This window comes from Haliaeetus leucocephalus, unplaced genomic scaffold (genome assembly GCF_000737465.1).
Source record: "Haliaeetus leucocephalus isolate CR32 unplaced genomic scaffold, Haliaeetus_leucocephalus-4.0 Scaffold194, whole genome shotgun sequence".
Taxonomy (NCBI): domain Eukaryota; kingdom Metazoa; phylum Chordata; class Aves; order Accipitriformes; family Accipitridae; genus Haliaeetus; species Haliaeetus leucocephalus.
Window position 1 is genome coordinate 417,207 of NW_010972630.1, and position 26,750 is coordinate 443,956.

The window sequence follows — 26,750 nt, forward strand, 5'->3', positions numbered from 1 at the left end:
AGAAGAAGCTGAGCACGTGAAACAATTTAGAAAGTTGAAATAAGGCACAGGACAGCTGAAACTATCTGTTAAGTTTTTTTATTTTTATTACATAATGTATAAACACCACTTTGGAAAAAAAGAAAAAAAAAAAAAGAATGACAGGTGTAGTTTAGCAGAACACAGTGTGGACTGGCCTCAGTGAAAAGACCATGGATTTGATTCAGCAGGTGGAAGAGGTGCAGAGTTCACTGCCAGTCCAGGCAGATGAAATCAGTGTTAAACCAATACTCAGTCCTGTCACAAAATACTGTCTACCAGGTAAGTTGTCTGTATGGCAATCCTTTGTGATAAAGGATCCTTAAAAAGGATTCTATAATTCTTTGCTTACTGTTTATCTATTATAGATCTCTGATTCATCCTAGTTATTTAAATCAAGCATTCACCAGTAAATGCTTCAATAGAAGTGCAATTAAATATAGACAAAACCAGTAGAGGCCACTCATGAGTAGGTCAGGTTTCTAGTTTGCTAAGTTAGGAATTTGACTGTGAAATCTCTTAATAAGCCCTAAACCAGATTGTACTTTGGGTCTGCAGGGCCTGAAAACATTGCCTTTTAGTCTCAGCATTCATAATAAGGAATGACAGGCATCTTTAAGAGGTATGCACCCTGATCAGACTAATCAGTCTCCATTAAAACATTGCAGCACACAAATGTCTCTAAGTAAGTCAGGGACAGGGCTTCTGCTGTAAATTTGTCTATGCAGGTATTCAAGGACCCTTTCAATACCTAAACCTCTCATCTAATACAGTAGCAAAGTCCTAGGAAGTCATAAATTAGTGTTAATGGTGTTGGTGGGTTGTTTGGGTTTTTTTGAATCTTAACAGCATATTGACTAGTGTACTAGACAGAGGCACACAAACCATCCTTAGCTGGTTACATATGGATTAGGAATAACTAAAACACCCTAGTCTCTGTGCGGCCAACTTTCTCAAGAAAGATTAGTCTTTTGCATCCTTACCTTTAGACCACTTTTGCAGATTATTTTAGACATTAAGAGCTTTATTCTGATAGTTCCTGAACTTAACAAGTTTTGAAAGAGTATTTGGCTACTTTCATTTTCCCCTCCTGGTCTATAATCATGATAACTCAAGCAGATAGTGTAAATAACTCAATCTGCAGCACACTTAAAAGGTGAAATCTACACAAACAGTGCTAGCTTATTCAAAAAGCTCCATCAGTATCACATTTTCCTAGAACTGAACGGTCTGGTCAAATAAATTTCTTCTAAATTCTGGTTTAGAGTGAATACAAACACTTAAGTAGTAGAAGGAAAAAATCCTTTATCCACTTCCTCCACCTATAAAGATCAGTTTACATTCTGTGGTTGGCAATAAATACACTGATTGGCCACACTGGAGAACATTTCCATTAGACCTGAGAACATCTGTTTCAGAAGTCTCTTCATTCAAAAGTAGTTTGAAGAAAACTCACTTTTGGAAATAGATCTGTAGTAGACAGGACAAAACCCATTTGTTTCAAGTCATGTAGCAGAAAAGTTCCTGTTGTAGCAATCTTCATTTTGCCAAATTCTGCCCTCCCATCTATGCAATTATCAGCAGAGACTTTCAAGGGCAGTCATAGTTCACAGTTTATCTAAAACATTATCTAAAAAGTAACTTCCTCTTCTATAATCAGAGCTTTTTTCCTATTATTGACTTGCTTACTGAACACATGATCAGAGGCATGTAAAATTAAAATTAATTTGTTGCCAATTAAATATCAGTAGAATTCAGCATAGGACTTCAAGATTGCTGGGGAAGTTAAAAACACATACTTGGAAAATTGCGAGAGATAGAGGTATTAACTTGTGCTCTAAGTACTAGCACCCAGCACATCTCATTCTTCTTCAATTATAAAGAAATTCAGAACATAAAATTCCAAACCATTCAACTTAATAAGGGCAAATACCTTTCTTAATGATAGCCACCTACGTGCACTACTGCGACTGAACACCTGCTAGCCAGCTAATCCATCCAGTGAAGAAGTATATCATACTTCAGCATGTTTTCTATAGGTTGTATAGTCCAATTAAAGGGCTCAAGAAAACCCTTGGGTTTCAAGTCCCTCTCTAGCCAAAGAGAAAAGGTAAGAGCTACCTCATTCAAGATGTGATTAAACCAGACTTTTACTTCTGATGTAAATCTACAAAGTAGAAAAAATACTGGAAGAGAAAAAAAAAAAATTGTCACAAGTTGTATGAAACTACAAAGTTGTAAAATTTTTGAAAAGCATACAAAAGGTTTGTATTTCCATTTCTATTACGTCAACATCAGGATTTATGAAAATCTATATATCCTTTCATCAAATTGCTAGATTGACAGTCAACTTTTCTACAAAAGTGTATGTATGAAGGTGTTTAGTTTCATCAGTCCCAGACTGTTACTAAAAAAACTGTACATCTGAATATTTAATGCTACTGACTTAACACCTGTTCTTCCATGCTTGCCTTACAGGTTAAAATGTCAATTTTCACTGAAGTTAGAGGTAAGACTTCAGATACATTTCTTTTACAGCAGACACAAAAAGAGCTTAAATATCAGGCTAAGGTTTCCCCAACCCAAAGGAATGAAAAGCATCTCAAGCTTCTTCCGAATGCTTTTGCATACAAAAAGGCCAACTTCCAACATAATGCAGCATTGTGATGTGCTGTCTATCTCCAGGAGTTCCCTCTCTGGATCCAGAATTGTTTCAGCAGAAGATGCTAGGGTCCTTCATTCTTCCAGCAGAACAGTGCACAGTGCATCCTCTGTATCGATCATTATTGAAGCTATCGCCCCATCATTGAACTCAAAAGATGTTCCTCCATCCACAACCATACATGCATCCCAACAACGGGAACGGACACAGACTCTGCAAAAACCCAAAAAATAAGTTTTCATTAAATAGCTTAAAAAAGTTAAGTATTTCATTTATCTGAACAGTAAGACTGGTTCTTGGACACTCCTTTGTGTGAGTCAGTAAATGCTTAATGTTTCTTCTTAGAGAAGAATTTAGTGTACTACTAAGCACTAGAATCCCCCAACCTATCAGTACTTTGTATAGACTTAGCAGTGAGTCCAGAGAAGACTTAAGGACTTGTTCAAATTGGACACTATTGTTCCAAGAGTCTGAGAACGGCCTATAACATAACACTTGATACCAAAAGCTGCAGTTTAGGTGTATTTTTCAAAGAAAGCTACTGATGATCCCATTTAATAGTGATTTACTTAATCTTTCACAGAAACATTTTCAATTAACTTATAATTCTAATGTATGGTCTTCATGTTAAGTAGAACATGCAGTTTCAACTATTAATGCTTAAGATTCAAATAATTTAGATATTAATACATTCTATTTTGTTACATGAGTCATTCACAGAGAGAAGGGAATGTCATTTCAAACAAAGTTGAAGATCAGAATGCTTGTCAGGCAACATCACAAATGGATATTGCAGCATATTACTGTCAATATTAGAGTTTGACTACTATATCTTTAAGCTAATAAATATAAATTTAAGCTTATAAAATTTAAGGTGGGTCTTCTAGAGCTGGACAAGACAGAATAGAGCTACTAACCATCTTTCTCTTCGCTTACCTTTAAAAGGAAAATTGACTCAACCATTTGAATTCGTCCTTTCACATATGTAGAAAGTGAGAACACTATTAAATAGTTCTTCAAACTTTTTTCATATTGCTAGATGGGAACCAATAGTTACGCCAAAGCAGCTGCAAGACTGCAGTCTCATATGGATATGCTTGATTGCTTCTGACTTAGGCTTGATCTAGACAATATTTTGATCTCCAAAATTTAATCAACAATTATCTAGTGACTTACATTTTCAGGAAGACACATCTTTCACAAATATGAAAAGCTTGGAAGCACAGCCCAGTGTCAAAGCTTAATTGGCCTGTGCATGACTGAAACACAGCCAAGTCTGGACACTGCAGAAGAATGTGGAGGCATGTTCTACTCCTCCATTTCATTCTGGGTAGCTACTATGTCAGATACAGAACAGCAATGGGGAGGTGTCTAGTATCAAGAGCTAAAGATCAACTGTGACAGGCAGCAAATTCTACCTAAAAGAGGAAAAATGGGCAGATATCCCTCATAAGTATGCAGATGTTTGTAGTTCCAGTATAGTTTTTATAGTATATCTCATGCTGAGGACTCCAAATAAGACAAGACTTAGTCCTGTAGAATCCATCGATGAAAATGCAGTTATTTGGTCCTATTTTAACCTCTCCTCATTACTATCTCTTAAGATTTACTCAAGAACTCCCACATTCAAATGACTATGAAGCAGTAAACATTTAAAGACATGACACATCCACAGTGGGCATCAAATATGTAATATTTAGTCCCAGTAGCCAGAGATGTCCTTTATTACTAGGTCATAAAATGTTGTAACACTGATGTGACTCAAAAGGAGCAGAACTTGGGTCTCCTTTGAGTCAGAGCTCCTTTAGACATTTGTTTTGATATAAAAGGTTGAATTAACATTTAATTAATACTGAGATACTGTATTGTTCTCAGCATAGCTATTCTGAACATATAACTAACAGTAGCATGTGTTTATATTTAATTGTGGCAAGCTCCAGAAAAATCACAAAATCGTAGAATCATTGAGGTTGCAAAAGACCTTTAAGATCATCAAGTCCAACCGCTAACCTAACACTGCCAAGTCCACCACTAAACCACGCCACTAAGCACCATGTCTACACATCTTTTAAATACCTCCAGGGATGGTGACTCAACCACTTCCCTGGGCAGCCTGTTCCAATGCCTGACAACCCTTTCGGTGAAGAAATTTTTCCTAATACCTAATCTAAACCTCCCCTGGAGCGAGTGCCCTAAGTAAAAATGACTGAATTACCAAATAATTTAGTTTGGAAGGGCACCTAGTCCAACCTTCCACTCAAAGCAGGCCTTACTTCAAAGACAGATTAGGTTGCTTAGGGCCTTGCCCAGACAAGTTTTGAGTACCTCCAAGGACAGTGATAGCAGTCTCTGGGCAACCTGTTCCACTGCCTGACCATTTCTGTTGTGAAAAAAAATTCCCTTTTTTCATCAGAATCTTACATCCTATAAACATCATGGCTGTTGCCTCTGCTCTGAAAAGACTTTAACTCAGTCTCCTGAGTTAACTGGATCCACCCTGCTTAGTCTTGTCTCCTCCAGGCTAAACAAAAGCACCATTTGAGCCTCTCCTTTATACACCATGTTTTTTGGCCCCCTAATCATCTCAGTGGCCCTTTCCTGAATTCACTCCAGTTTGTCAATGCCTGTGTCTCATACTGAGGGAAATGGCACACACCCAAAACTGGGCACAGTGAGATTCTTTTATTCTGTAAGATTATGCATGGATCAAACATTTAAAAGGCATAACACAACTTGGAAACTTTTTCTTCCTGTTGTTACGAGAATAATACTTGAGCCCCTCAAAACACAAACTGGATGTTGAAACACTTCAAGGGAAACTCCTGGATTACTATTACTTTGACAAATACACAGAATTAAATAACTCTTCAGTGACTGCTACAGCCAACACTTACTTTGAAGAGAAGCCACGCTGCCTGCTACTTGAGAAAACTCTGTTTACAATAGGTTCTCGAATACTGAAAAACATCTTTGGTTCTTCTGGACTGTAGAGCAGGGACTCATTGTAATCATTTGTTACTGTAAATAGAGAAATCAGCCATTAGTTTTTCCAGAGAAAATTAGTTATTCTCAGAAACACGCATGCCTCCAGGAAAGAGCAGCTTCCCTACCAAGAGGGAATATTGAGTCTTCCCAGATGTTTAATAGCCTTCACCTGCAAAAAAAAAAAAAATTTTACAGAAGATTCCCTTCAGTTCTATTGCATGACGAATACTCAACAGCTCTCTTCAGGTGATTAAGTGTCATCCAATCTTAGAACTGAAACTCTCCTGTAGATCTATACATACTAAAGTCTAAGTAAGTACCTTCATATCAGGTCAGACATTTTTCACCAAAAGTGCCTAAATAATGTTTGTAAGAAAGACTAATATTGCAAGAGTGCTAAAATACCAAAAGCAGTGCTGAGTATGAGTACAAACAAAATGAACTGTCAAAGTTAAGATACCTTAAAGAAATCTTGCTTTTTTCACTAACCTTTTTGTACTAGTTCCGTGTTCAATGGCATAGTCAAACTTCCATGCTTTTTAGCTGTTGAGCCAAGAGAAAGAGCCCCAATTAGATAGGTGTATCTTTCTATAAACTTGGCCAGTAATGCCACACTGTTCACTCACCGATCTTAAGGATCTCTTCAACAGCTTGATGTGCTACCTTGTTAATATTATAGGACCTAGACAGAGAAGTAGAAGTCTCATTTGCTAATCAATACAAGTTGGTAGCAAAACAAAACAAAAAATCTTGCATACAGATGAAGAACTATGTTTAACATCAGGAAGAAAAAAAATAAAGAATGCTATTAAGTGTGACATGACATCAGTTTCTTCAAAATAATGCCTTAAATTAACTCTTGGTTTGACATCTACCTGTGGCTTTGCAAACCTTAATAATCCATTAAGTGAAGTCTTCAGGAAAGAAGAGCATGTAGTCTCCTTATCAATAATCCTCCTGCCTTAAAACACCAATAACTGCTGATTTAAGCCTGCATTAAAAAAACTGAAGCATGACATTTCTACAGATTGTGTTCTTATGCCTTCTAGACACCTCTTGCTAATTAACTCCTTCTGTTAGTTCTCATTGATGGGACCCGACACTTTTTTACAAATATTATGCCACTTTGTCTGTACCCTAAGGTGTGGGCTTGAATCTCACAAGAATCGGTGTATATAGAAAAGAAACAGTCAGATCAGACACTTTTGCATTTGCCACACTTGGATGCACAAGAAGTCAGCATAAAGCCTCAGTGTGAACCAAGTCTAAACTCCAAAAAAAGTCTCCCTCCTGTGCCCAGGCTCAAAAGGCATTAGGTACTAATCACAGTTTCTGTGCAGCAGTACCACGAACATCTCAGTTGCCCAGGTCTCAATACAGCTTTAAAAGCCTCAGTCCGGCACTTCTGCCATGGCAGTAAAACACCTCAGACTGCAACAGACATCCGCTGTACATCTAACAGACTACAGAGCTGCTGAGGGTGGTTGTCCAAGGCTCTTTGTCTTACACTTACTGCTCACCTGCAAGCCTGAGCAGATGCTAGCAAGAAACTGAGATGCAGTTTGAAATTGTTCTCTCTCTCAAATAGATAGCCTTTTATGCAAGTTTTGGCAGCTGAAGGAGGCACTTGAACATTTAAATGCCTCTCAGTCCCAGGAGGTCTGAAATCCCAGGAAAGCCCCTAAACCACAGGCTAAGAAAGATCACTCCACTGAGGCTTGCCCTCAGTTTAGAGAAGTCCAGCAGTACACACTGATTACAGCAATGGAGATGGGAAATCCTGGAGTTCGGTCCCTGGTTCTGAGATTGCTCAGTACAGAGTGTATAAGCAAATGAAATGCGTAAGAATAGCTTTGAACTAAGACTGTACATTCCCAAGGTACTGAACACTAGGAAAGTTCCCCTAGCAGTCTGCCAATTTCATCCTTGGCAGCCTCCAGGACTAAGTTATGCTGACTGAATACAAAATTCTGAATTACAATGAAGAGTAAAACCCAGTAACCATGGTTACAGCATGAATATTCATTTCTGAATTTCATTAAAAGCTTCAGTTTTAGTTCATCTTAGCCTGCCACGTAAATCCTGGGCCTGTTGTACAACTTGAAACTATAAGCATAGCCAGATTTCCAAATGAAAGAGGCTCTCACTGTACACATCTTTCACATCTCAGAACTAAATTGATTAGACTTACATGCAGTACTGCAGCTTGTTTAAACTGAATTTAAGATAATTTACCCCTTTGATTAAGCTAGCACAGCTCTGCTTAGATATGCCCATCTTTGTTTAATGGGAATATTTTGGCAAAGAGACTGGTGCCCTTTCAATTAAGTCTGAAAGAGGCAAGAGGCTTGGAAGGAGAATGGACAGTAGATGAGCCAGAGAACACAACACTGTTTCCAAGTACATGTTTTCCCATTCTTCTTAGAGCTTAGATTTTTATAAGTTTTCTCAGCTACTTCATGTAAGCATTTTAATTTTAGCCCGCAAGAGTAGTTCAGAGATCCTCCCAATACGCTCTGCAAGTCCGAGCAGAATCTTGTTCCCTCACCACCCCCAACCATTCATCTCCATGTGCAGCATGCATCACCAAAATCACACCTAAGGTAAACTTCTGTCTCAACGCCTCAGCTCCTCACCCTTTCAACTCCTCTCTCCATACCTACAAGTGAGGGGTGCTCTGCTCTTCTCACACACCTGAGAGAGCTTTGAACCATACCGACAGCGAGAGTATTTGGACATAACTGACATGCATTGACTTACCCATGGCACAAGAGAGTCTCAGTATGGACAAGATGCTTAAGCAAAATAGGTCTATCTAGCTTATCTGAAGTGATATTTTATATCAAAGCAGGAACATGTACTTACCATGCTTTTGATCCTGTTCCAGTACACACATTAAGCCCTGAACTCTTCTGTTTTTCCCAAGGACCATCATCAACTGATATCTCATAATAGGAGGCCCTATGAAGCGAGAATTTAAAACTGGGTTTGCAGGACTTAAAGTTCTCCCTGAATAAGACAGAACACACAGCCTTATCAGGCACATAAAAATTTAGAGGGGCTAGTTTCAAATCTGGATGACAATTTCACAGGCTTTGCACAGTGTTTCCGATTTGGCAGCCGCTTTTGATTCACTGTTTCATAGCAGGTTTTATAAAGGACAAAAGAGATTTGCAGCATGAACTTTTAGGCAGTTTTTCTGCAGCCACTTTTCTTATTAAATTATGCACAATTCACCTGGGAATAGCTTTGTATACAGGCAGGGTTTGCTGGACTTAAAAATGAAACTACAAATACATTACCTTACTTGCATAATTGTTGAACTACCGAAAAACTGTGTTTATGCTGTAATTGGGTCTCATAAAATTACATCAGGGAATACTAAGAGGTAAGGCACTCCAACGTCAGTAAGTAATAGCATGGCTTCAAGCTGAATTCTTGATCACTTCAGTAATTAAAAATCCACTGTGATTCTTCATGAACAGTTTTAGTTTACAACAGTCAGCAGGCTTACTTTTCTCTCCAGGGCAAATTCTTCCTAGAACTCCAATGTAGTAAGTCTTGGGGCACAATCATCATTCTGCATGGTATTATTCATATATCAGGGGATTCCTAATGTTAGGCCTAGCGAGACTGGACAGTCTCACTCTGTAAGCTTCAGAACATCCAGGGGAATATTTATGAACTAAAGTTGTTGATGTTCATTGTGCCTAATTCAAGCAGTATAGGACAGAGTCTTCAGACTAATAGATACCCTCTTAGAAAAACACCACATTCACTGTGTTCAACATGACTGAGTTTCACCTTTCTTAGTAAAAGCAGCTGAGCTGGTTTAGGTGATGAATGTTTAAGTCTGGATCAACTAGGAAAATACCTCTTGAGTATTTGGTGTCAAACAGTTTAGACTCTTAGTAACTGAGGGCATTTTGTGTACTCACTCTTGAGAAGATGGGAAGATGAAAGAACTTCAAGCAAATTAAGAACACAGGTGCACAGCTTGATTCAGTTTAAGTAATTTTTGCAAGCTGGGTATGAAAGGTGGGGTTTTTTTCCTTCAACTTCCTTGTTTTCTTAACTGACATGCAGAATAATACCTTGGAAGAAGCACTTAGAGTCATTTTATGTTAATATACAGCAGAATTGTGTATTTGAACCTTACAGAAGATTCATCTGTGTGACATCATTATTTAAGTCTTCAAGTGTAAGGTCCTATTAACACAATATTTATTACTAGAGATTTGTTCCTACAGGCATTGTGTTCCTCAATGCTTCTCAAATATACTGGAACCAAAGATCACACTGTATTTGTGACACTCAGAAGTAGAGAGCTATTATAAAGTGTTGGAAAGCAGCTTTGTGTTCCTCTATCACTGTATGTTAAAGAAACTTTTTAGAATCTTGAAAAAATTAGGTTTGATTTAGTAGAGAGCAAAATTTTTATCTCTTTGAGACTAATTCCTTCTGCCAGTCTGAGGCTGCAGTCCAGATGGAAGATAAAGCACTCATGGAACATTTATACTGTTTCCAGCAGCAACCACAGTGTCCCAGGCACTGTACAAACACAAGAAGATGTTACACTCTAAAGTTTAAAAAAAAAAAAAAAAAAAAGATACAGAATAAAGGGAAAAGGGATATAAAATACAAGTAAAAGTTTGGCCAAATCCTGACCAAGGATCAGGTTTTAACTCCTTTCCCACAGCCCCAGTCACATTCCCCACATCCTTCTTGTTACTGTTTGGCTGGCAGAAATGCATTGATCTTCAGGACAGAAAGGCCAGTTAAGTGTATCCTGGATAATGCAGTACCAGGATTTGATACAAACTCATTTCTTAGAACAAGGAGATAAGTGTTTTCCCACAATAACAAAGCTTCTGCTAAAGGCAGGCTGATACCTTTGCATCTAATGACAGAGACGCAGGGAAACAAGTACTTGGTCATGCTAAAAGCTATTTCTGCTTGCTCATGCTAAAAGCTTATGAAAAGATACTTCAGAAGAGATGCAAGAGACGAGGAAGTTTAATGACAGACATTTAAATCTGCAATCCGCTATAACGTTAGGAACTGAAGGCATTTGGTTACATAAGAACTAACCACGAAAAGACAAAAACAATGAAGAGGAAAGAAAACCGGCAGGAATAATGAAAGATGAAAGAATGGCCAGACAGGAAGGTGGAAAACCAGAAATTAACATCACTACACTTACATCTCTGAAAATACACTTTGTAATCAGCAACAATACAATCAGTGTTATATAATCATGCACTAGAACTAAAACTGACAGCAAAGACATCCCATCACTGATTGTCCATTGCAATGTCATAAAAAGAAATGAAGTCAATTGTGCCTTGCTGCAACAACAAATAATTAAACATACCTGGATGAAAGAGATTCCCCAATGAAGACTTCATTGAGTGCTCTCACTGGTAAAAGATGTGGACCAGAAATGTCAGATCCTGCAGATATTGAATATAACAAGTTTTGAATAATGGTTCTAAATCCCAAATTTTCAAAAACAATCCACAACTCGTTGAAGGACACACTCTGCTGCCTGGGTTTGTATTCTAGACCTAGTGCTCCCTTTTCTTCAAGGACTCAATTTTTTCACTGATTCAGTCTGTAGCCAGTCACTGTTCTTTACTGGAGACTACAAATATTTGAACCAAGGTCAATAAGGCAATGACACTTACGTTCAGACATTGCTTTCCCTGAAAACTCACGGGCAACCAGGCAGATTGAAGTCTTCTCTTCTGTCAGTCACTCTTCCACCCTAGTTAAATTCACTGACAGTGACTTAACAGACATTTCTGATCAAGTTCAAAGAATTAGACTTTATACCACAGGGTAATGAAGGGGGATTAACAAATTGTTCCTGTTGACTAAGGATGGCTCAGTGAGGAAATGCAGTGCTAGACACAGGTTAAGGATAGAATCATGCATCCTCAATCCATCATAAAGAAAACAGTCAAAGGTGTCTGATGACGGAAGAATTACTGAGGGAGAGATTCTCACTTCTAATTTTTCATTTGATGGCTGGCAGTCTGTGACCAGCTTTTTCAATTGTGAAGTAACCTACCTCAAATTTAGCAGAAGTTAAGAGTGCGCAGACACGCACACACGCTTTTAGTGTGGAATAGCTGAACGCATGGCAAAATGTTCATGTGGTAACCCCCAACCTACAGTAACCCTAAGAGACAGCATTTTAAAAAAGTTCAGGTATTTTGCCAGCAGATAATACTATTTAAAAACATCTCTAAACTAACTGTTAATACTAAAAACTGGTTCTAAGCGTACAGTCCAGAATAAACATAGAGAAACAAAAAATACTCTTTTCTAAAAAACCTTAATCTGGGTCTTCAGCTAATAAAAGCTGTCTCTCCCTGCCTCTCAAATACAACAACCAGACTTCAAAGACTTCAATTCTTACAAATCTTTATTTCCTATTCCGAGTTATCATAGCAAAGTGATTATATTCTTGTCAGATTTTAACCTACTTTGATCCTGGAATCTTTCACTTATGTGAGCCCTGCTGTGTTGCTCTTGGCTTAGCTGCTGTTCATGTAAATCTACAGGGGTTGGGTTAATACCAGTTCCTTCAAGATACAGTCGGATTCTTTGCCGCCACTGCCACCTTAGAGAGAAGAAAGAAGTTGGTATCAGTAGCTGAAATATTCATTACAGAATTAGATAGGATCAGAGTGTCTTCACTCTCAAAGCAGAGCATCTTAAGATTAAAAGTTAGATATATTCAAAGTCACATTTCACACTTCCACAATCATTTCAAACTTTAGAAAGTTAATCATATTAAATTATAAATACACTTACCAATTTGCTACCTGATGTTTTTTGAATGTGTAAACTAAGAGGACACTGGCCAGAAGTAGTCTACAAACAGTATAGATAACTCATCTTTTTAGGCATGAGATCCTAAATTGCGAATTCATGACTGATGCTATAATTTTGAGAACAAGCTCTCAGGAATTTATACAGCAATACATGCTGTATTTTTACCATCTTTTGTTTGTATTTGTAGATGTTCAGAAAAGCAGCTCTACCCACCCCTTTATACAAAAGGGCCACAAGTATCCTCTCATTTTAAGAATCTCTCCTCGGCTAGGAAGTTTAGGATGCTTAAGAGGAATTCAAATGAAGAAAGAGAAGGATGTAAAAGTCATTCTTCCTTAAGCTGTTACAGCATTCAGATTTTTTTCCTAGAAGAGGTATCAATTCCTTTTTCCTCGTACAATTTAGAGATTGCATAAAACAAAACAGTAATAGCAGTTTTGACTGAGAAACCAAATCACAAGGGAGTGTTATGAGCACATCTTTTCCAGTTCATACTGTTGATATCTGGGTGACAGCAACCAGCTTACACGGTTCCTGATATTACAGCAAGGAAGACTTACACTTTATATGACTACTAGTTTTTCCTCCTTGTCATCCTTGTACAGCCTCATTCAACACATCCTTAGTATAACTACCTACTTGCCCTTAAATTCCAAGTATGGTTTTAGGTAGTCAGACAGACAGCACACAATGAGTATCATTATGTTAGCCTCCTTACAATACTCCTGCTAGGACATGTCAAAAGCCCTACAACGTTAGAAAATGGGACTGTACCCCTATTATACCCCTGTTCTGAGATCCTGTTACACCACTGACCATTAAAAAAAGAAACATGGGTAGCCTGCTATAGTTTGTCCTTTATAAATCAATAATCTTGGTTGTTTCACAGGACTACAAGGTAAGTGCTTACACAGATTGTTGCACTGACACATACTTCAAGAATAAGGGGAAAAGACAAACCCCCTTTTCCAGTCTCTGGCACCTCGCCACACTTAGGCAAATCTGAGCCACGAGAAGCTGTTCCAGACAGGCTGATCCAGTTACCCACCTATTTTAAAGTTTCCTTAGGGCCAAATAAATCTGAGAACTGCCAAGTGAAACACCCGCTCAGGTCCTTGCTTAGGAATATCAATTCCTATTATTCTGGAAAAACAACCAGGGAGATCCTTTCTGTTTTACTCTGGTGAGGCTTCAACTCCACAATGAGCAACAACAGGAGTGTCAGCAACAAAAATATAACATGGCATCCAGCAAAACATTGGCAATGCCTAGGTTACCAAGGGATGCTCCCTGTATTAGCACTACCAGCTCTACCTAAGCAACTTAGCATGATGGGTAGTTAAAAGCTTCTGTTTTCGAACTCTCAGAACATGTGAGTTAAAAGTACCTTTTCATTTAGCAATACCTACTGAAACCCCTTCAGTTATTTATAATCAGTCCTGAAGACTCTATTCACCTCATTTCAGGACTTTTCTATGGCACAAATACAGTTAGACTTCAAGCTACAAATTAAATATGCTAGAAGTATAAACTAAACCCAACTGCAATATATTTTCACATGAATGACTTCTTTCTGTTTGATGGTTTGCCATTGTAGAAGTATTCTGGAATGTTAATACACCACAGAACAATGTCTCTTTTTAAATAGTTATTAAAAAACTCTTCCCTAGTCTGTCCTTTAAAATTCAGCTTGCTTCCTTCTAAATTCAAGAGAGATTCTTCTATTTTAAGAATAGCCAGTACTGAAAACACCAAGCTATCTTCAGCATAAAGAAAAGCTTTGCCTTACACTAATCTGTTTACAAAAATTGAAGCCACTTTACCTTAATCACCAAAACCCCAGATGCAACACACTGACCAGTTCCTAACTGTATAGGCTTCATTAGCTTCTATTAGTATGGCCCATCACAGTACTACATATGCTTTCGAGTGTTAAAATATGTAAACCAATACACCCTTTACAAGAACGCAGTTGCTCATTTATGAATTTGCTAAGTCAGAAAAGAAAAGCAATTATTGAAGGCCATGACAAAAGTCTTTTTGCTGGAACTGGCAATTTTATCCTTTGCATTCCAATCTCACTCTTGTCCACAAACCCATATTTCAACATGGTGAACATCTACACAGGATCCATGATTTGAGACATTAAGATTTTACTAAGCATTGTCTACTCCTTAGGAATTGCACATCATTAAGTATTTTCCAATCACATGTTTTGGAAAACCAAAGATCAGTGAATCCTACCTGAACTCACCACGATAAAGCTTCTGTAGTGCTTCAGGGAACGAGTGCGTGTATCTCACAGGCAAGCATAAGTGACCTTCCGATCTGGTAGCAAAAAAGGACAATGAAAATGACAGGGTACTATTAAGATTTGGTACCTTTAAAAAAGAAAAGAAAAGAAAACAAACATCTCTTTCTGTTACACAAAGCAAAGCTACACTTTGACCTTTATGAACCTACATAATATCACATCAGCAATGGGGTGTATGTGTGCGATATAGGATATTTCTCCCACATTTCACCTAAAAACTGGCTGTTCAGCTAATAATCCTGTCTAGGTACTAACATAGTTACTGTCAGCATAGTTCTAGGCCAGGAATTCAAGCTGAATAAACCCTGCAGGTTACAAAGAAAATTTCTTCCATTTACACACAAGTTCGTGATATGAAACAGGTAAGCAACATGCCTGAGATCAAAAGAATCTCATGTCAAAACCAGAAGACTAAGCACTGCTCCCCTTTCATAAGTGATATTTGATAACTTGAAGGCACTTGTTATTTGAACCCTGTTATTCAGGCTTGATGCTGTAGAATATCTATTCACAGCATCTGAAAAGTTTTGGAAGAGGAGTAAGGTATGGAAGGAATTAAAACTTTTGGCCACCACTTTCTCATCTACTAAGATTATATTAACTGGTAACATCAAAAGCAGAAACCTAAATCTGGATACCTCGGCAGACAGAACCTTGGTGAACTCTGAGTTTTATTTGCCATGTGTTTGAAGGTTATACCAACCAGGCAGTACTAATACACTGCATCCACCTGCCCAAATCAATCTTATGGCTAGGTGGATGCAATTTGTGTGGAGTTTATAATAGGACAACTAAATGCCATTAATTGGCTGAGGAGACTGTGTCCTCCGAGGTATGACATGGTTTACATGAAGAAACCAGAACAAACTTCTTCATCTGAGGCCCTACTGGATTTCCAATAGGATTCGCCTTCTTCACAAAGAAACCAAGTTTCTGTGTGTTCAGGCACCACACTTAGCTGCTTTTGTTAAGTCCCTTTTCCTGTCTCTGTTCTACATTGCCATCTCTAGCCTCAAACTTCTGGTTAGTAATACAAGCTAACTAGCTGCAAGTGCTGTTACACTGGTGTGTGAAAACAGCTGTGGCAGTTTAACACAGTCATGCTTATCCAATACTACTTAATGTCCTCTTAGATGAGACAGGATAACTCATTGTGTAAACTTTTCTAATAAAACAACAGGTTCACTCAATATCTACAATCCACTAAACAGACATTTATGCTGCCAAATGCCACAGCCATGCCCCATGTATCATGAAAACAGATGCATATTGTGACGCATATTAAATAAAGCACTGCTTTCCCAAATGTGTTCTTACCTTTCAGGATCAGTATTTACTCCAATAACCGGTTTAAATTTATCAAAGACCTTACTGGCTGCCAACAACATTGTACCATCACCTACAGAAAAAGCAAAACAAAAGTTAGTTTCACTTCACATTCTAGTATGCCAAACAAAATATTCTCACATGCACTGCAGCATTACCACTACATGCTTTTGTATTGACAACTGATCAGGTAAGCTGCACAAAAATAAAATGGGACCACAAAACTACTGACACCTTTCAACGCAGAGTAGTGACAACTGAATTCAAGATGGCAAATGTGACTGGAAAAAGTACGACTTATCTGACAGCTATACAGGCCCAGACAACTGAATTTGGCAGAAGCAAGTTTGAAAAGAGATTTATGAAAATTTCTGTACGTTTATCAGCTGGTAAGAGTAGTTCTTTAATAAAATAAATTTAGAAAGTATCACTAATCAAAGCCACAAGAGACAGGAAACAATACCAAATTTTACTGTGAATCACATGACAACAACGATTTCAGTTCCATCTCAGTTTTCTCCTAGAAGGCACAATTTAAAGGTCTTATTTAGCCCCAAATAGGCACACTTGGAAAAGAAGTCTTAGATAAAACTGCTGAAGCAGAAATCTTTAAGTGTCAATGGTTTCTTCAGATATGGATATTCTTTCCTGTCTGTTAAACAGAATGACAACTGTAACCTGAATCAGTCTTTGCACCAAAATGATAAGCTCTCAAAAGTTCGGATCATGTATCACTTCCCAGCTGCTTGCCTCGTAACCATGACAAATGCCGCTACAGCCAAACTGGCACTTTAATCTCCAGTTTGGAGGAGTTCTTTGAAATCTACAGGAGTATATTAGGATGCTTCAGGAATCTACACATATCCCTTTCTACCCATTCTGCCTGGTAACTAGTAGCTAAGGGCAAAATGGACCAGTGGGGAGGAGAGAAAGGCAGAGCAGTGGTCAAGTCGAGCTGCCACAGATCATTGAACATGATGTCAGAGCCCAGCAACACACTGCAGTATTTGCAGCAAATCACAAAAAATAACACTGAATGAACTGCTGCGATCCAGTGTTAAAAAGAAACAACCAGGTTAGTTGCTCTGTTGGTTCATTTAAAAAGCTCTAATCAGTGGCACAGGCTGCTCAGAAGTTGCATACTTTTACCTGTACCACCCAAGTAGATACTCCAGTCACTGGAAATAAGTGTGAAAGCAAGAAAGAGAGTTTGACCAAGGGGAGGAAAAGGTAGCATCTTAGTCTCCACTTCACATACCAAAAACCAAAGAGGAGGGTTTAGGGCTATGTATAATCATGACAGCAAGCATTTTATCCTCTTCAGTTGAAAACTATAGTAAATTCCACAGCTTATACTGTTTTACACAAGACAAACATTTCCAAAGTGGCCATGCACTGGGATTCACTTCCTAGTGCAACAATTTTAGATACCAGAGGTAGAGAGGATGGTCACAATCACTGCGTTTTGTCATATTTTCTGACAATTAGATAAGCAATTTGTTTTCAAAATGTGCATATCTCCAGATGCTTCATACATTGCAAAATATTTTTTAAAAATGTATCTACGAGAACATACTGAAACAAGTACTTCCCTTCTGTAAAGTCGTACCTCCTGCTGATACAACAGCATCTGCCCACCGAACTGTCTCTTCATTATATTCTCGACGTTTAACAAGACGAACTTCTATCTTCTCGTTCCTATAAAGTGTAGAAAAAGCCTGAATGTGTCCTATACTGTTCTTTGTCACATCCTTCTGAAAAACTGACATGTAGTTAAGGACTAATTACAATAGTATTTGGTTTATAAGCATTTGACACTCACACAAATCCTTTACATCTTTTCATTTGTTTTCAAGATAATAATGCAGATGTGTTAGTTAACTGAACTGAGCTAGTTCACCTCACGATTGTTTCAGGAATGACTGTTTATCTGCATCATCCTGTTTTCAGTATTCCTATTTTAATAGAGCTTGTAACACAAAGCTTCCTTTTGTTGTTTTACACAATCCATGGATATTTGCACTGTGTCTGAAATTCTCAACATCCATACATTCTTACCGTAAACTGTCTACAACATGCTCCACGTTTTTTGTATGAATGCGGTGCCGCTCCAGCAGACCAGCATAGTTAGATCCCTTCAAGGCAAGCTGTAAGACATAAATTGATTTTGTAGAAGTTAATCACTACAGTAAGTGCTCTTGAGTAAAACAAATAGAAGCTATAAAAAAGCATGTATTTTATCTCAATAGAGAAACCTGCTTTTATAAGCATTCCATTAATTACCTCTCTATATACATAAAAGTCAGCTTACATTTAGTTACATGAGTTACATGGCCAGAGCAGCTGAGAACCACAGACTTTTAAAGGCTCTACACAAATATGCTACACAGACTTCTGTGCCACTTCAGAAACTTTAGTTTTCCCTCAATCTGCTAAGTAATTTAAATTCTAGGTAAATCTACATAAAATAGTTATATTAACTATACTCCTGTCATGTGCTAAAAGCACCCAGACAGTTAGATAATTACCTTAAGAATCATAAACATAGCACTGTAGAGAAAGAGGTCAAAAGAAAAAGCAACAGGAGTGATAATTAAGAAGACAGGAATCTTTGAAATACCTAGAGCACTGACCTTCAAATTGTATTTGAGCTAAAATGGAAGACTGCCAAGTGCTGACAAAGGTGACATTTCCCCTGTGTCAAAAAAAGCTTAAGGACAATCTACCTACTACCTTTGATACTGTCCCCTGGATTATAGACCAGATTTTTCAAACAACTTCACATCAGTAACAAGACAAACAGTATTTAGCAGTTGTATGCCAGCACCGTTCTTCTTGGAAGCTGGAGAATTTAAATACTTAATCTTGACACACTCTTTAGACCATGAAAACATTTTCTAGTTCATAAAGAGAGACTCTTCTGAGCAGGCAGGTGAGACTGCTGGCTGAAAGTAAGATTTTTTTTGCAACAGGTTTCTGTGCAAGTAATTCAGTCACCACCTATATGCATCCATTCTTCACCTCACTTAGTGCGCTCATCTGGGGCTGGTACTGCCAAATACATGTTTGCGTGGAGATTAAGCAAGTAGAAGAAAGACAGTGAAAAGGATGTTAAGCAAAAGGAGTTTGTAAATACATTCGTAGCCTGCTTCCAGCAGCAGGCTAGGCTAGATGACATCCTGAGGCTCCTTCTAGCCTGAATTCTACAATTATACTGCCACTGCTTCCTTCTCCCCGGCCAGTTAAAACCAATTTACCAGCACAGAAACAGAACTCCTGGAGTTTGTGTAGAGAAATTAATCTGTGCCAGTAGCTTTGAACAAGCACTTCCAGCAATTTATTTAAGTGCCTTTACTCAAAGTTGCACACACTTACAAGAGAAAGTGGTGCCAGACAGCCACATCTAATCCCATTTCCATAGAGACTCCCGCACCACAGAACTCCACAGCGAAGGGGAGAGGACTGGCAGGATATGACAATTACAGTTAACTGCAATCCAATACCCAACAAATGCAATCAATCTTTCTTCATCTGACACCTGTTGATGTCAAGAATTCCAATCATGAGCTGAGCACAAAGACAGACTCGATGCTGAAGAAATTACAGGAAAGAATTGAATCGGCCGCTCTGGAACTGCATCACTGTCCTGCTCAGTGTGTTTACAATCAGTGATTAACTTGGAGGCACGAATCTTCAGGTGGTCTTACAGCTAGGATCAGGAAGCCACCTCCAACAGAGGGACTCTCCTAGACATCGCCTGGATGCCACCAACAGCACTACACGCAGACAGTGGGAGCAGCTGCCAGCTGTGCTTGGTCACACACACAGATAAGCATGTGGGTGATCAGAGAAGATACAGACAAAGCTTTCAGGTCATCTGACAAAGCTTGCTCCTCCAGAGCCCATGGTGATGCACTGGGAACTTGAATTGTGCTACTGTGCTGCTGTGGGGAGGGCAAGAGTATGCAAGGCTACGGCCAGTTACAGCACTGCCCAATGCTGGGTCTGCTGTCAGTCTCTCACGGTCCATTTGGAGCAGAAAGGAGAAAAGAAGGTATTCACCTCCCACAGACAACATCTGCCGCTGAGCACCTCAGGTCTAATTTGCTAGAAGAGGGATTTTCAATTGCACGTTTGAAGCACAAATTGACTTTGCTTTACCACCAGAAAGAACAAGAAATCCACAGCAAATAACCCCAAAAAACTGTTAACTAAAAACAGGGTTCCCATTCATGCTCCCTCTAGAAATACCTGCTGTGAATGAAACACAAGCACCTGACAAGCAGACTGCTGCTGCAGCATATGTTTTTCGGGCTGCTATTTCCACAGGCTATTACTTCCACACACAACAGAAACTGCAAACTCCATCTTGCCATTTTATGTACCTCATTTATTTGGCTGAGTTGTCAGCACGCCATCTTTCAACCTGGTCAAAGAGAGGTTTTGTCTCAGAACAATGACAGTGTAATGAATCTCTCTAGGTCATTTGCAGGCTTTTGAGGCACCAACATCAGTGCTGAGCCTACTGCTAACATTTCATTGGCACTGCAAGCAAGGATAGGTATGGGTACTGTCATTGCTGTGGAACAGTCTGTTCTGTAACTTACATTTGCCTTAGGTTAAATGTGTTTAATTATTTTAAATGTGTTAAATTATTTCATCAACAGCTTCAGAAAGCAGAAGAGGATGCTCCACAAAGAAGCTGTCAATATCCTGATGACTAGCTGAACAATTTCCATGGATACTTCTACTCTTGCTAAGAGCAGCATGGCAGAACAGGTATCTAATGCGTAGAGGTCTCCTCTTTGAATTTTGCTCTAGAACAACTACGTGGGTATCATTAAGCAACAAGATAAATGAAAAGTTAGGGCCTTGAGTTTAAATGGCTAACCTACATCTACAGAGTTAATGAACCATCCTAATTTGCAAAAGGCTCCAGAGGCTAAAACTGTCTGCTGATATCTAGCCTCATCTCTCTAGCTCAGAGGTAAATAACTCACAAGTTCATTAATCTAAGTACTCACAAAGGGACAGCCTGCCTGAGCCTGACCACAGTCAAGTATATCAAACAGGAATGCTAATCATCAGCTACTTTTCACGTAACTGCTCCAAAGAACCAGAGAAGTGCCTTCAGCCCTTGTGGTCAGAAGCCACAGAATCACAGAGTGGTTGAGGTGGGAAGGGACCTCTCTGGAGGGTCATCTGGTCCAACTCCCCTGCTCAAGCAGGGCCACCTGGAGCCACCTGCCCAGGACCACGTCCAGATGGCTTTAGAAGATCTTCACAGATGGAGCCTCCATCACCTCTCCGGGCAACCTGTCCCTGTGCTCAGTCGCCCTCACAATGAAAAAGCGTCTCCCAATATTCAGACAGACCTTTCCGTATTTCAGTTTGTGCCTGCTGCCTCTGGTCCTGTCTCATATCCAGGACTTGAATGCCATACTAAAACTATGACAAACGCTGCTTCTTAAAAGAGCTCTGCACAGAGGATAAAGAATAAGACAAACTGAGACCACGACCTCCTTTCTACTTTAAAAGAGCTGAAGGCAAAGATCAGACAGTCCAGTTGCTGTGTGCATGACCACCTCCTCAAAGAGCCTGGGAGGAACTTGTGATGTACAGAAAACCCCAGACTGCAGGACAGCCTGGGTCCTGAGCCCGCTGATCAGACAGGCCCACGAACCCATACCAGGCTTGGGTCTTACCAACCAAACCCTCAAAAAGGCCCATAGGTTTTAGCTTCTACATGATGAGAACTTGCAAATTCTTCTTTCAGAGGAAGCTCTGATTTATAATTCTTGCAGCCGTCCTTCCGAAAGGAAAGGGGTTGACAGGCCACTCTCCACTTTCAAAGTCTGAGAGCAAGTCTGACAAGTCTTACAGAGCAGGTATCTTTATACCACGTATTGACATTCTTGGCTAGAATGAGAAAAAACAACTATTATGACAGACCCGTGTTGACTTTATTTGGTATTTCATGCTGTACAGAGTAGCACTTTGATCCGAGTATCAAGTCTACTGGAAGAAAAATGGAGTTATACCAAACATTTATGTAAGTGACTTTATACAAAGTAGTTTCTTCAGGTTTTCTTTTTTAAAATCCTCATGAAGACTTAACTGAAGTAAAACAACAGAGCTCTGAAGTTTTACACGAAAAAGTTATCATCCAAAGTAATCCTTCTACTTCATTTTACCACTAACCGTTTGATGAAAAGTCACTTCCTTCCATAGAATAAGCAGCTATGTTTGGCCCATGAAACCAAAGAAAACCTCATAAAATTGAAAAAAAACTAAATTAAGTGTCATGGGGTAATAGTACATACTCCTGCAAAACTTATACTAACACAGGAAACCTAAAAAATTACAATGAATGTTAAGAAGCCTGCCAGTAGAGTACAATGAGTATACTGCAAAACACAAAGCATTTAAACTTAGTGCTATTCTTCCAGAAACTGTCAGACTGCACACTGACTTCCCAGACATGGGCTAGAAAATAAAAACACTATTCCTACAGAGCTCAAGATCTTCAAACTACAGTATGCTTGGCATTTCTTGGTGTTGAAGTTGTAAAAGCCTACGTGAGGGGCCACACACAGGTCTGGAGCCCCGCACTGCAGGTTAAGTCATTTCTTCCAGCGGCTATCTGGAAAGATCAGTAAGAGCAAAGAAAACTGAAAAGTACTGATGAATGGAAGCTATGGGTCTATGAACACACTGGAAGCACGGCGTTTGCCGAGTCCCACTTGCTGAGGCTCCTAGAACAGGAAAAAATAAGGGTAAAATGTACAGGAAATGTTGCATCAGAGCACAAGGGCAGTCAGCTACGGGTCGCATTAGCAGAAGTACCCAAAAGCAGTATTCATGGAAAGTGGGAATAAACAAAAAGTACACGTGTAAGCCTATTAATCTGACCTCAATAGTATGCAAGACTGTTAAATAAAATGCAGGAATATATACATGAGAGCTATTCTAGCTAGAAGTGCATTAGCATATGAAAACAGGGACAAACTGGCCAAAAATACATTCAGGCATAGCTTCAATAGTGTTCTTAAACCTCGCAGCAGAGATGCAATGCAAAGCAGGCTTCCAGAAGAGCTTGCGTTGGAAAACACACTCAAGTGAGCAGAACATGTTCTATGATGGAGTTGTTTTTCCTTAAGAGCCTGAAGGAGAAAAGATCTAGACCAAATGCCTAAAAAAGCTCTTATTTTCTAGCCTGATCCTTTTTTAATGAAAGGATAATTTTTCACAGAGCCCCTTTAACAGTGATTTAGGCAAGAGACATTTGCTTGAATGCCTTCCTTCTGGAGTCTTAGCTCTCACCTCTGGCAAGTCTCACCCCACCAGTTTGAACTGTGGGTCTGCTGTCCTTGATTAATATTGGCCCTCCAGGAACAACGCTGCACAACGAGGACGCGGCTTGTAGCCACAAATACAGAAGCAATACGAAGCCAAGCAACATCCGAATACCCACTGTTGTCTACATATGTGGATTATGATCCTTGATTTAGTGAATGGGGAAAAGAAAAGCTGTAGCCAAGTCTTACTGACATTGCTAACTGAAGCATTAGGACAAAACAGCATGCTCTCTCAAAACAGTAATGTGAATGTTGTCCAGAGTAAAATTGCGAATTGAGCACCTTCTACATCTCATCCTACTATACTAAGATTAACAGGAACTTTTCAGATGCATTTTTGCTATCTATCTATCTATAAAAAACATATATATTCATATTCTGATCACTAGGCTTATCTTGAATTTACAGCACTAACCTTCACTTTGCCTTAAACTGCCACTGCACCAGGGTGGAGTTAATGCCTCTGTGTATCAATCAGTTGTTTTACGACTGTTGCTTATTCAGGAGTTAAACTAAATGTCTGACTAGAAGGAAAAAAAAAAAGCATACAGCCAGAAATGATTACTCTGTCAAATTTCCACAATGAACTTGCCCACACATGCACCCCGGCAGAACAAGAACAGGTCACTGCTTTCCAGTCTACCTAATTTCTACACAAAGAACCACCAAACAAATGGATTTAAAGAGCAACAGCTAAACACAGAAGTTTGAATTTTAACCTGAAGAAGAAAATACTATGACCACTATAGGTATACTCATCTAACCATTTCTAAGCAGAGAACAGCACTATTAAAAGTCCTATCTTTTCAGAAATTGTGTCTCTAGACTAACCACATCTCCCAAGTATATACAAAGGTAGTGCTCTCAGTTTTGCTCCCAGTTTTAAAAGAAACAAGCACTTATTGTGACAGGAATATGGATAAAAGTATCTTTCCAGAAGAACAGTTTTGACTATAGCATGTGCCTCACATAATACATTCATCTCAGCCTCCCTGATAAATAAGAAACACTGACTCAAAATTTGCATAAGTACCAAAGTCAAAGACTGGCAATCTACAGTTGCATGCAAGTAATTTTCCTACGTTCTTTTCCTATGTTCTAGTAGTGTTAACTACTAGTTCACTTAAATCTTCATCTATCATACTAAACACAAATGCAGTTTTCCTCACAGGCCAGGCAGACACTGAACTTTCTGATTTCTTAAGAGCTCCAATCACATATTAAGCTTTCCTATTTCGTAATGTAAAAATAATCTGCACACAAATAAGTTGGATTAAAGCGTGATTCAGCTTCTGAATCTTGGATAATAAAGTGCAGAAAACAAAAGAGATAAAAATAAACCAAGCAGGCAGCCATGGCAGAGCCCCAGTAGAAATCTGCACCTTGGAGACACATTTCAAGCACTCCATAGAAGAGGGTCTGCTACAAGGACAGCCACAGCAACCTTGAACCACAACCCTGAACCTTCAGTGGGTTTTCCAGCGTCAGCTGAACTGATGGGGGAGTTGAATTTGGTGGTTGTATACAACAGATGTCCAGGTTTGGATATAACACCAACTTTCACAGCAAGTATATAGGACACGATGCCCACCCTCAATTTCTTCTAATTAGAAAAGAATTATCAAGACAAATATCATTTATGAGCTTCAACTGCTGTATTTATACTCATGAGAGCAAGTCTGCAGATGACACCAAGCTGCGTGGTGTGCTTGATATTCTAGAGGAACAGGATGCCATTCAGAGGTACCTGGACAGGCTTGAGAATGAAGAACTGCCCACTCTAAGAGGAGATCAGGTTTGAGGCCATCTAAGCAACCTGAAGGTGCACAAGTCCATGGGACCAGGTGAGATGCATCCATGGGTCCTGAGGGAACTGGCGGATGAAGTGGCTAAGCCACTATCCATCATATTTGAGAAGTTCTAGCAGTCCAGGGAAGTTCCCACTGACTGGCAAGGGGGAAACATAACCCTCATTTTTAAAAAAGGGAAAAAAGGAAGACCTGGGGAACTACAGCCCAGTCAGTCTCACCTCTGTGCCTGACAAGATCATGGAGCAGATCCTCCTGGAAGCTATGCCCAGGCACATGGAAAATAAGGAGGTGGTTGGTGACAGCCAACATGGCTTCACTAAGGGCAAATCATGCCTGAAATAATTTGGTGGCCTTCTATGATGGGGTTACAGCATTGGTAGATAAGGGAGGAGGAACTGAAATCATCTACCTGGACTTGTGCAAAGCATTTGACACTGTCCCACGTGACATCCTTGTCTCTAAATTGGAGAGACGTGGATTTGATGGATGGACCACTCAGTGGATAAGGAATTGGCTGGGTGGTCGCACTCAAAGAGTTGCAGTCAATGGCTCAATGTCCAAGTGGAAAGCAGTGACAAGTGGTGTTCCTCAGGGCTCGGTATTGGGGCTGGTGCTGTTTAACATCTTTGTTGGTGACATGGACAGTGGGATTGAGCGCACCCTCAGCAAGTGTGCTGACAACACCAAGCTGTGTGGTGCGGTCGACAGGCTGGAGGGAAGGGCTGCCATCCAGAGGGACCTTGACAGGCTTGAGAAGTGGGCCTGTGCGAACCTCATGAAGTTCAACAAAGCCAAGTGCAAGGTCTTGCATGTGGGTCAGGGCAATCCCAAGGACAAATACAGGCTGGGGGATGACTGGATTGAGAGCAGCCCTGCAGAGAAGGACTTGGGGGGTGTTGGCTGACAAGCAGCTCAATGTGACCCGGCAATGTGCGCTCATGGCCCAGAAAGCCAATCGTATCCTGGGCTGCATCAAAAGAATCGTGACCAGCAGGCTGGGGGAGGTGATTCTGCCCTCTGCTCTGCTCTGGTGAGACCCCACCTGGAGTACTGCATTCAGCTCTGGGGCCCCCAACATAAGAAGGACATGGACCTGTTGGAGCAGGTCCAGAGGAGGACCACGAAGATGATCAGGGGGCTGGAGCACCTCTCCTGTGAAGACAGGCTGTGAGATTTGGGGTTGTTCAGCCTGGAGAAGAAGAGGCTCTAGGGAGACCTTACAGCAGCCTTCCAGTACCTAAAGGGGGCCTACAAGAAAGCCCAAAAGGGACTTTTTACAACGGCATGTAGCAATAGGACAAGGGTTAATGGCTTTAAAGTGAAAGTGGGCAGATTTAGATTAAATATTGTGAAGAAATTCTTTACTGTAAGGGTGGCGAGACACTGGAACAGGTTGCCCAACAAAGTTTTGGAATTTTTGGGGCAAGTTTTGG

At 39.6% G+C, this 26,750-nt stretch overlaps 1 protein-coding gene across 3 annotated transcripts; it reads right to left on the reverse strand.

The window, feature by feature from the left end:
* Positions 1–1,818: 1,818 nt before the first annotated feature.
* On the reverse strand, positions 1,819–20,249 carry NADK2 (NAD kinase 2, mitochondrial). Of its 3 annotated transcripts, XM_010565649.1 has the most exons (12): positions 20,211–20,249; positions 18,207–18,295; positions 17,758–17,846; positions 16,140–16,221; positions 14,753–14,836; positions 12,157–12,293; positions 11,040–11,118; positions 8,531–8,626; positions 6,292–6,347; positions 6,155–6,208; positions 5,575–5,698; positions 1,819–2,893 (listed from the first exon to the last, which is right to left on the reverse strand). In XM_010565649.1, the coding sequence occupies exons 4-12, from the start codon at positions 16,208–16,210 to the stop codon at positions 2,755–2,757; spliced, it is 840 nt and encodes a 279-aa protein (XP_010563951.1). In that variant the 5' UTR covers positions 16,211–16,221; positions 17,758–17,846; positions 18,207–18,295; positions 20,211–20,249; the 3' UTR covers positions 1,819–2,754. The 3 variants fall into 3 exon arrangements, with proteins under 3 accessions (XP_010563951.1, XP_010563952.1, XP_010563950.1); XM_010565650.1 differs by lacking the exon at positions 20,211–20,249 and having other exon boundaries at positions 17,758–17,902; positions 18,207–18,250; XM_010565648.1 differs by lacking the exons at positions 1,819–2,893; positions 18,207–18,295; positions 20,211–20,249 and adding an exon at positions 3,936–4,017 and having other exon boundaries at positions 17,758–17,836.
* Positions 20,250–26,750: the final 6,501 nt, after the last annotated feature.

Coding starts and splice junctions, on each gene's coding strand:
- NADK2 (XM_010565649.1), bottom strand. CDS start 16,210: ATGTTGTTGGCAGCCAGTAAGGTCTTTGATAAATTTAAACCGGTTATT. Junction 6,348..8,530: donor GGAACAGGATCAAAAGCATG/GTAAGTACATGT, acceptor TTCTCTGTCTAG/GTCCTATAATATTAACAAGG. Junction 2,894..5,574: donor CAGCGTGGCTTCTCTTCAAA/GTAAGTGTTGGC, acceptor GGGTTTTTGCAG/AGTCTGTGTCCGTTCCCGTT.